Source organism: Cydia pomonella, chromosome 17 (assembly GCF_033807575.1).
Source record: "Cydia pomonella isolate Wapato2018A chromosome 17, ilCydPomo1, whole genome shotgun sequence".
NCBI lineage: Eukaryota > Metazoa > Arthropoda > Insecta > Lepidoptera > Tortricidae > Cydia > Cydia pomonella.
Window position 1 is genome coordinate 3,855,974 of NC_084719.1, and position 11,600 is coordinate 3,867,573.

Consider the following 11,600-nt stretch of genomic DNA (forward strand, 5'->3'; position numbering starts at 1 on the left):
CCAAAAAATATGAAAAAAATCGTGGAAGTAGAGCTTAAGAAAGACATTAAATGAAAACTATAGCGGACATGATCAGTTTAGCTGTTTTTGAGTTATCGCAAAAAGTTTTCCCTTCATAGTAAAAAGACTTACTTTAATTAGGTACTGATTATGCAAATTTGCCTATTTGTTTAACTCGGGTGAAAGGTACCGTTTCATCCCTTGGTTAACAATTTACTATACTTTAAGCTCCAGTTTAGCTTATTGTGACGGAAGAGTAACTACGGAACCCTACACTGAGCGTGGCCCGACATGCTCTTGGCCGGTTTTATATAGTTGATTTGATTATATTCTGTCAACTTAAAATAGATTTCAATTGAAATGGCAAATAATGTAAACAAACCAATCTACCTTCATTTCTTTGTAATCTTGCACTTCTTGTCGACAGCCATGATTTTATCAACCGTTTATATACTTCAATCCTTTATTGATATTAATTACTAGTTAAAATATATGTTAGGTAATTATTAGTATTTTAATGATAACAATGTGATACGTCAAATGTGAACAAAATCTGTCATATTTGTTTTACTTGACAAAATTTGTCATTTTTTTAACTTCACTTTTTAGAGAAATTGGGATGTTACAAATCTGATAAGATGCCTCGGATTTACCAAAATTATATTTTGCCAACCAATGGCCATTATTCTTTTTTTACACTAGGTATGTCGGTGGCAAACAAGCATACGGCCCGCCTGACGGTAAGCCGTCTCCCCCCCCACCTCGTTGAGCTCGGACAGGTTCAGTCAGCAGTCAGCGGACGTTTCAGAGCGCAAGCTGCAGCCGAACGAATGCCCGCACTCGCTGTACATCCAGAACTACTCGACGGCGTCGTCGTCGTGCCTGGCCGTGCGGCGCTGGCTGTGGAGCCCGCGGCGCGAGGCCGCCGTGTGCGCCGACCCCGCTGCTAGGGCTTTTGTCTTCTGGCAGGTAGATAATATTATTATTTTATTTATATTATATATTGATAGATATATAGATAATCCGTTTATTTGTTTGCCACAATACACACAGGAAATACAATTAATAAAATGACAAAAAAAAACAGATAATACAAAATTATATGAGAGAAATACACATTTATACAAAATAGTAGTAGAAAGAGAAAAAAAAAATACATTTAAATAATACTGTTCCATACATATAGGAAATGTTGTGTGCGTCGCAGCAAAACAAAAGGGTTCTGGCTCAGTATTACGCTTCACCCTATGGGAGAGGCACTGATATTCTGCCAGGACCAGATCACGTCAACCAAGATACAGTGTAAAATATGCAATATTCAAAGTTAGTACTTACCTAAATACCTTGTTTATAAAACTAGTGACATAATTATCATTGAAAGTGTATATATTGTATTGTATAAGTTAATATATTGAATATTTATTTATTTTTATTTATATATATATATATATGTACCTATGCATTATTTTATGGTTATTTTTCTATCTATGTATATTTGTATCAATGTGTATTCAAATCGTGCATTTCATTAATTTCAGTGATTGTACACTTTTGTTTGTGTTTGTCATTCATTCACCGTTACTTCTGTTTTACTCATTTCCTCAAAGGTTAACTGGAAGAGATCCCATACAGGGATAAGTTCGCCTTTGTTGTATTTAATTTACTCTGTAACTGTGTTTTTCGTGTTTTTATTTCTATGTACAATAAAGTATATACATACATACATACATACATACATAATATATATATATATATATATATATTTGACGACCGGTTTGGCCTAGTGGGTAGTGACCCTGCCTACGAAGCTGATGGTCCCGGGTTCAAATCCTGGTAAGGGCATTTATTCGTGTGATGAGCATGGATATTTGTTCCTGAGTCATGGGTGTTTTCTATGTATTTAAGTATTTATAAATATTTATATATTATATATATCGTTGTCTAAGTACCCTCAACACAAGCCTTATTGAGCTTACTGTGGGACTTAGTCAATTTGTGTAATAATGTCCTATAATATTTATTTATTTATATACAAGGTGCTCGTGAGCATTGCGAGACATTTTAACTAAGCATTCCTGGTAATATTTACAAACTAAAACGTCATATAAAATTTTCTGGATGAGGCCTAGTTTCCAAGATAATTAAATGTTTTTCGAAATCATTATTTCGCCATAAGTCGGTACAAAACACATTTTTGACTGCGGTATTGCCACTTTGAGGCCTAGTCTGGATATACCTATTGATTGACATCAAAAAATGTATTCGAGAGGCTACCCCCAAAGAAATACTTTTTAGTTAATTTTTAATAATAAAAAATTACTTTTTATGTACAGGAGTGTTCAGAAAAAAGGAAAAAAAAAACAAAAAAGTTTTTTTTTTAATTTCATAAAAAGTCATAACATTTTTTGCTTTTGTTGCCATTAAGAATGCACCGTTAAAATCTCTCGCAATGCTCACGAGCACCTTGTATATATAGGATATTATTACACAGATTGACCAAGTCCCACAGTAAGTTCAATAAGGCTTGTGTTGAGGGTACTTAGACAACGATATATATATAATATATAAATATTTATAAATACTTAAATACATAGAAAACACCCATGACTCAGGAACAAATATCCATGCTCATCACACGAATAAATGCCCTTACCAGGATTTGAACCCGGGACCATAAGCTTCGTAGGCAGGGTCACTACCCACTATGTCCTATAATATTTTTTTTTATGAACAAAAACGCCAATTTCATAAGCAATGACCCAATATAATACAGTATGTGTTTGGCAGGCCGTGGAGGACGTGAACCGCGGCGTGTGCGCGGCGGGCGCGCGCCTGTACCAGCTGAAGGCGCTGCAGGACGTGCGGCGCGCCGCCGACTATCTCGCGCTCGCTCGCACGCTGCCCGGCTACGGCGACGTCGCCTTCCCGCCGCTGCGGACCGACGCCTGTCTCACTCCCACGCTGAACGTTACCGTCGGTGAGATATACAAATATCGTTACTTCTTACATTGTTAGCTCAAAACTTTTTGGTGCCAGACTTTTAAAAGATGGATCAATTATTATTATTAATCGTGTGGCAAGATTTGAGTCGCTTAAGGTATTAGAAAGTATATTAAGAGTTAGAGAACTATATCCAATGTCTTGGCCCATAGGGCTGCGTCTTCACTAGGAGCGAGCAAGTCTTCGATGGATCAATTATTTCATCATATAATCGGACTTCCGTTTTCTTTCGTGTCCTCGGCTCAGTTTCATTGGTCGATATAAAGCGTGCGGGGACTCCCCGCAGGTTGTAAAATGACTAGTGAAACTCAAGTCGATAGTTCGGTCGATATACAACGACATGTGAAACTCGTAATGGCATGCGTTTCGGAAATCTCCCGCACCCCGCATACGGGCCCTATCGACCAATGAAAACAGTTCCCCGATTGCGGGACCTATGGCATGCTTTATGAAAATATCCCGCATCCCGCATGCAGGCCATATCGACCAATTAAACTGAGTCATTAAGTTATGATTTAAATAAAACTATACTTAAAGTAAATTAATGTCAAAAAAGAAAATGAAAGAGAACAGTCAAAGGCGGCTTGAAACAGAAATCAATTGCCGTTATTACAAGTTCCGTATTTAATGTTGTTATACCCTCCATACTTGCTACCATAAAAAAAAAATATACACCAAATCTGATAATTTACTATCCCTACCTAAATACCATTCAAGAATATGAAAGAAATATGATGAAAAAGAAACATGTATACAAAGATATATTTTGTGTTTTTGCAATGGTGCAGCTTTAACAGGGAATAAGTATCACGTAATTATCCATGCCAAAAAGATAAAATGTTCTTCCACAAACATTTTCCAATCTCCATGATTTTATAGGATGTTACTGACACAATGAAAAACTAGGTTTATGAGTTTTCCTTTATTTATTTATTTGCAAAACAAAGAAAAAAGCGAAACATTTAAACCTAGAATATATAATGCTGAAGCGATCGACATTAAAATCAAAGTGATTTGTTAAGATTTGGTCAGTGGAAACCGTTTTCTCTCGAAATTGAATTTCATACAAAAAATACCGGTATAGATTTGTGCGGTATTTATTATTTTGAATCTATTTGACGACCGGTCTGGCCTAGTGGGTAGGGACCTCGCCTACGAAGCCGACGGTCCCGGGTTCAAATCCTGGTAAGGGCATTTATTCGTGTGATGTGCATGGATATTTGTTCCCGAGTCATGGGTGTTTTCTATGTATTTAAGTATTTATATATTATATATATCGTCGTCCAAGTACCCTCAACACAAGCCTTATTGAGCTTACTGTGGGACTTAGTCAATTTGTGTAATTATGTCCTATAATATTTTACAGTACATATAGTGCTACTTTACCGCACTAGTGCGCAAATTGGCATATTACGTTACTGTGCCGAACATTTAAAGGGCCATATGTACTGTAAAACGTTGTACGATACATGTGAGAATAGGTAATTCACAACTCGTGTAGATTTAAAACACTCCCTTCGGTCGTGTTTTAATTTATCGCCGCTCGTTTCGAATTTCCTATTTTTCGCACTTGTATCGTAATGTACTATATTATTATTATTATTTATTTATTTATTTGACTGCGTTTTCCCAGGTTGGAACGGACTGAAATTAACAGCGTGCACGGACGGCAGCGCCCAGACGGCGGAGGTGCCGTGGCGCGCGGTGCGCGAGTGGCGCGCCGACGACGACGCGGCCGCCGCCCGGCTCACGTACGCCGCGCTCGACCACACGAGGACCATCGCTCTGTTCACGCCATACGTAAGTTTATTTAACGATCTTTGAACATATTTATAATTAACAAAATAGGTTTTTTGAGGCCCATTGACTAATTTTTTTTTTTTTTAATACTACGTCGGTGGCAAACAAGCATACGGCCCGCCTGATGGTAAGCAGCCTCCGTAGCCTATGTACGCCTGCAACTCCAGAGGAGTTACATGCGCGTTGCCGACCCTAAACCCGCCCCCCCTCATGGAGCTCTGGCAACCTTACTCACCGGCAGGAACACAACACTATGAGTAGGGTCTAGTGTTATTTGGCTGCTGTTTTCTGTAAGGTGGAGGTACTTCCCCAGTTGGGCTCTGCTCTAGATCTGGAATGACATCCACTGGCTGTGCCCTACCACACAAAGCGAAATGACATTCACAGTGCCCATACCTCTCTTTTGGACGTAGTTTAAGGACGTACCCGGGTCCGAAAATAAATAAATATTATAAAGACGCCGACGATATATTGGGGCGGCGGTTGAGTGAGAGAGGTCATGCCCCTCGTTCCGGGTCACTCCTGATGCGGAGGCTGTCTATCGAGATTCAGCGTGACAACGCGGCGAGCGTGATGGGCACCTTCGCATCTGGTAAGGCTCGCAACGGGCTGTTTGACTAGGTTTTTGTATTTCTGTCTTTCTTTATGTTTAGTTTTATTTCAATTTAGTTTATAGTCTAATTTAATGTTTTTTTTTTTTTGTGTGACCAATTAAATTATAAAAACATTATTATTTATTACACAAATTGACTAAGCCCCACAGTAAGCTCAATTAAGGCTTGTGTTGGGGTAAGAGTTGTAAGGGTACTTAGACAATGATATATATAATATATAAATACTTAAATACATAAAAAATACCCATGACTCGGGACCAAATATCCGTAATCATCACAAAAATAAATGCCCTTATCAGGATTTGAACCCGGGACCATTGGCTTCTTAGGCGGGGTACCCACTAGGACAGACCGGTCGTCAAATGATTATATTTTCATCAAGCACCAAAAATCTCCATGAATTTTTTTCATGTTTAAAAAACTTATACTTAGAATATAATACCAAATAAGCCCTTAAACAGATCCCACTATTTTTGTTACACCTTGTATACTAAAATAATAGTCGATTGGCTCTCGGGCCATCAAGAAACTTATGATTAAATTAACTCTTTACCGCATAAGAAGCCATATATGGCGGATATGATAATCTACTCTATCGAAAACTATTAAAGTTCAAGTTTCAACAAATATTTTTTATTACATGCAGTAAGGGTTAAAACTTAGGAAATTCAAGAAAATTAGGAAATATTAATCACGAAACTATATTTTGTTCACAGTACCAGTTCCTGTGTAACTGCATGGACAGAATAGCCGAGGAGATGAGCTGGGTCGACACAGGCGACTAAGGAATACTCAGCGCGCGAGCATAGTTTGTAAGACCGTATTACGCCATCACAACTCCCGAATTGGTAGAAAACTACTGGCAACATTATCAACACAACTGGAGACTAAGGAACCCTCGGTGCGCGAGCATAGCTAGTAAAACCGTATTACGCCACCAAAACTCCCAAATTGGTAGAAAACTACTGGCAACATTATCAACACAACTGGAGACCAAGGAACCCTCAGCGCGCGAGCATAGCTAGTAAGACCGTAATATGCTATAAAAACTCCCAAATTGGTAGAAAACTACTGGCAACATTATCGACACAACTAGAGACTAAGGAAACCTCGGTGCGCGAGCATTGCTAGTAAGATCCTATTACGCCATAAAAACTTCCAAATTGGTAGAAAACAACTGGCAACATCACCAATTCAACAACAATTAAACGTAGATATACCAAACGGGACAAAGGCAAAAGGAGTAGTAGAGTATTATGTCATAAAAACGACTAAATTAGTAGAAAATACTGGCAACATTCCGAACCCACACTAAAGGTAAGGAACCTATAATAGACGCAATTCAACCTGACGACGGGTCATATTTCCCTCTCTCTTACTCTACCTACGACCACGCGAGTGTGAATGAGAAGTTCACGACCCCGGTCGTCCGTAGTTTGCGTCTACTATAGCAACTGAGAACGTATTACGCCATCAATACTCCCGATTTGGTAGAAAACTACTACTACTGCTTACGACAGTATCTCGCGTGCGTGATAGACTACCCATCCCTTTCTAATTAATACAGTTTGAAAAAAAGGGGGATACTAGAATGACGACTTGGAATTATTATTACGTTAAAGGTAGACCTTGGTCTTACTCTATGAAGTCTGTCACAAATCTAATAGTAATCGATGTTGTCACAGAATAAATAATTGCACTACCGTACAGAAATGACACTTGCTACAAAACCGAAGTTTGACAGCGATTCAGGGACGAATTATGCTGTCCCTTTCTAATGTATGGCACTATCCCTTTCGGCCATTTAGGGTTGTTAAAATTCAAGTCATTATCTGTGGTCGTGCACGGAGCAATGCTGATGCGAACGGAGCCGAGGAAAGCCGAAAGGAGGAGTGTCGCCCCACTGGTTATGTTTTTGAAAATTTGGGACAAATAGTGAAAATATAATCAATGTTGCTAGTGAAAAAAAAAACTACCAGAACGCGATTAGTAGTTCGATGTTCTTATCATTATTATAAAATATACTAATGTTAATATAATACGTTTATTTATCTTGTAGTTAAAATATTTAGGTAATGTTACTCTATGCAATTACTCGAAGCGTTAAGTATTTCTTTATGGTACCATTTCTAACAAATATGACAGGTCTTTGATCGATATGAATTTATGATTTTAGTGATGGTACCATATATGTTTATGTAAGGTATTCTATCAAATATATGAGAATTAGTAGGTACAGTTGGACACATTTAACGTATCTTTATAGCATCTTTTGGGCCGATTTTTTTATGGTCATTTTTCGTCAGATTTTGATAATATTTGCTGGATAGACAGAGTTGCCTATTCTGTACAATATAAACGCAATTTAAATGACCCGAAAGCCCGAAAATCTCATAACTCCGTGGAAAATTACGTAACTAACTTTTTTGTCCTTAATTGGAATTTCGTGTTTATTCTACCTATAATGAGAGGCTCTTCAAATTTACCGTATTTAAAAAAAAATCTGACGAAAAAAAAACAATATGAAAGTAAAAATCGTCTCTTTTACGACTTCAGCACTCTTTTCAATACAATTTATAACTTTTAGGTTGCAAAATATATTGAAATGACAGGTGTCAAAAGTGACTCGTTGGTCAAAAAATGGTCGTTTAAGTGTCTGTAAGCGTGACTTTTATATTAGGTCCGTTTTCCTGTAGTTTTTAAGCAACTTTGATCCTAGGTTGCTATTATATCTCAATTTTGATACCCTAATTTTAGTTAGGTAATTTTGTACTTACCAATCTTAATTTAATTTATACTATACTTATACAATTATATTAAATAAATCATGGAAAATTTGTGTGTAGGAAAGCGTAATGCATTTAAAAATTAAAGTAATTAAAAAAAATTACGTCGTATGTAAACTCATTGATCTTAACTGCCATCATCATCATATTATTCGTATAAATAAATAAAACTTTATTAATGGCTCTCTTTATATATCTGTTTTAATAGATTGACTGAACTCATTTAATATAAAATTCCTTAAATCATTCCCCTTTTAGATTAAATACTAAGTCCGCCATATAGTCAGAAAGTAACTAAGCGGACATGATGATACATTGTGTATTAAAAGCGGTTAACACGAATTTACGAACGAGTGCGAATTGAAAGCCGAAGGCGAGGGCTTAACTAACACGAGTTCGTAATTCCTGTACCGCCCGTGGCACACATAGTGTTTTTCATCACACTTGACAAAAAAGGGAAACAAATAAAACTTCTGCCTAATTTAGTATGTATATTACAACCCTCGAAACTTAGGGTTTACGGCATCGCCTGCGTGTAAAATAGTACATTACGATACAAGTGCGAAAAATAGGAAATTCGAAACGAGTGGCGATAAATTAAAACACGACCGAAGGGAGTGTTTTAAATCGACACGAGTTGCGAATTACCTATTCGCACATGTATCGTACAACGTTTTACAGTACATATGGCCCTTTAAATTTTCGACGCAGTAACGTAATATGCTACTTCTCGCACTAGTGCTATAAAGTAGTCCCATATGTACTGTAAAGACCTTTTACGAACAAGTGAGATGAGAAACGACTTACGCTCTTGTGTTATCAATAAAATTGTGTGCAGCTCATTTTGAACGTCTCGCCCGCTTAGTATTTTCTGCTACTTTACATACGTCAAGGAATTATAAACATATTTGCATTACGTTCTTATTCGCATGCTATTTTAACCCTTTACGACGGTGTTTAGTGGTTGGTCCATGAAAATGTACTTTAAACTATTTTCCATACATATCCTTGTTATGCGAAGTCAATATTTTTATATACTTTCTGTAAATATTATAGGTTAGCGTATTTTTCCGTGGCATCTGTGCGTTGCTTTAAAAGTCAGGATGGGTGAATTGTATTCATATAATTTGCTGTTAAATTTGATAATAGGGCCGATTTAATTTTGTTGTCGAATTTTTCTCTCGTCGGATTTTGATGAAATTTGGTGGATTGGTTAGCTATTCTGTACAACATTAGCGCAATTTCATCCTAAGTCTTAAAAAAAAACTTCATATGAGTTACGAATTTCGAAAAAGGTATGGTATTTTCGTATATTAATGGAAAATTCCATACATTGTTTTCGGGACAAGTTATTTCGTATTTTTACCGCCCAGAATTGGGAGCTCTTCATACCAGCCGACTTTTATCAAAATGTAACGAAAAATCAACAACAAAATAAATATCGGCAAATCTAGGAATACAGTAGGCGCTCGGTAATCCGCAGCTCGTCAATGACCCGCTCTATTGGCTCGGTTTCATTGGTCGATAACTTGGCCGACATAAAGCGTGCGACATAAGGCGGTGTAACGACTAGTAAAACTCATAAATCGATAGTTCGGTCGATATACAGCATGCGGGTGACCCCCCGCAGGCGGTAAGTTGGTATAACGACTAGTGAAACTCATAAGTCGATAGTTCGGGCGATATACAGCATGTGGGTGACTCCCCGTAGACGGTAAGGTGGTATAACGACTAATGAAACTCATAAGTCGATAGTTCGGTCGATATACAGCATGCGGGTGACTCCCCGCAGGCGGTAAGGTGGTATAACGACTAGTGAAACTCATAAGTCGATAGTTCTGGTGATATACAGCATGCGGGCGACTCCCCGCAGACGGTAAGGTGGTATACCGACTAGAGAAACTCATATAAGTCGATAGTTCGGTCGATATACAGCATGCGGATGACTCCCCGCAGGCGGTAAGTTGGTATAACGACTAGTGAAACTCATAAGGCGATAGTTCGGGCGATATACAGCATGCGGATGAGTCCCCGCAGGCGGTAAGTTGGTATAACGACTAGTGAAACTCATAATGGCATGCGTTTTGTAAATCTCCTGCACACCGCATACGGGCCCTATTGACCAATGAAAACAGTTCCCCGAATGCGGGCCCTATGGCATGCTTTATGAGAATCTCCCGCACCCCGCACGCGAGCCCTGTCGACCAATGAAACTGAGCCATATGATCCGGCAGTTTCAGCCCGAGTACAAAGCGGTTACATTGTTCGGTAGTACAGTCAGCGTCAAATACTTTGTAGCAACCAAAGTAGCCAAATAGTTCGGTACACCATATATTTAGTATGGTGTACCGAACTATTTGGCCACTTTGACTGCTACAATGTATTTGACGCTGACTGTACAGTCACCATCAAAAGCAGCGGATCAAACAAGGTGTCAAAAGTATCTACCATCTTGAAACAGCTTAACAAAAAGTGATGGTTCTATATATTACTATTATATTAAGACTGTAAAAGATATACTCTTAAACGTAAATTTTAGAGATTTATTTATATTTGGAAAAGTTATCCGGAATATCAGATACTTTTGACGCGTTGTTTATTTCGTGTTTTTATTACCCATAAAATTCCAGTAATTCAGTTCCAACAGTCCGGCAAAGTGGGAAAAAAAATCGGGTGCAGATTTACCGAGCGCCTATTGTATGTTTAAATTTGGTTCGTTGTAGCAAAATATGTAGATATTTTGTAACGGTTAAATGTTATTTAAGTTACGTTTATATGTGTAATGTGATATGGATTGCAGTATTTGTCTCAATATTATTGAGATTTGAGATATATAGTTGGTTTTAATAAGAATATACAGTGTAGATTTACATAACTGGTAGCAGTGTCTTCATCAATTTAAATCTTGTTTCTATAAATACTTTAAAAATAGGAGAAAACCGCTTGTTCATACATACGTAATTCCCATTTTCCTCCCCGGATATTGACTTTAAGGAAAATATTCTACACATATTTTATATTAACCTATGCCCCTGCGTGTGACTTTTTCCTTTTTTTTTAAATAGGGTTCGTAGCCAACGTCCGCGGCTTTGCTTCGCGGTCGTTAGTGCTAGAAAACTGCAATGTGGCATGGATACATAAATCAATCATGGCGATAAAATGTTTTTTATTTTTATTTTATTTTTTTTATATTACGTCGGTGGCAAACAAGCATACGGCCCGCCTGATGGTAAGCAGTCTCCGTAGCCTATGTACGCCTGCAACTCCAGATGAGTTACATGCGCGTTGCCGACCCTAACCCCCCCTCCCCCTCGTTGAGCTCTGGCAACCTTACTCACCGGCAGGAACACAACACTATGAGTAGGGTCTAGTGTTATTTGGCTGCGGTTTTCTGTAAGGT

The 11,600-nt window shown here is 37.9% G+C and overlaps 1 protein-coding gene across 2 annotated transcripts in view; it reads left to right on the forward strand.

Annotated features, from left to right (window-relative positions):
- The window catches only part of LOC133527253 (sorting nexin-27), a 42,185-nt gene extending 31,033 nt beyond the window's left edge, over positions 1 to 11,152 (forward strand). For both annotated transcript variants that reach the window (XM_061864190.1, XM_061864191.1), the window contains exons 8-11: positions 809 to 969; positions 2,788 to 2,977; positions 4,634 to 4,800; positions 6,131 to 11,152. In XM_061864190.1, coding sequence (XP_061720174.1) covers positions 809 to 969; positions 2,788 to 2,977; positions 4,634 to 4,800; positions 6,131 to 6,199 — 587 coding nt within the window. In that variant the 3' untranslated portion in view covers positions 6,200 to 11,152. The remainder of the gene's footprint in view (positions 1 to 808; positions 970 to 2,787; positions 2,978 to 4,633; positions 4,801 to 6,130) is intronic.
- Positions 11,153 to 11,600: the final 448 nt, after the last annotated feature.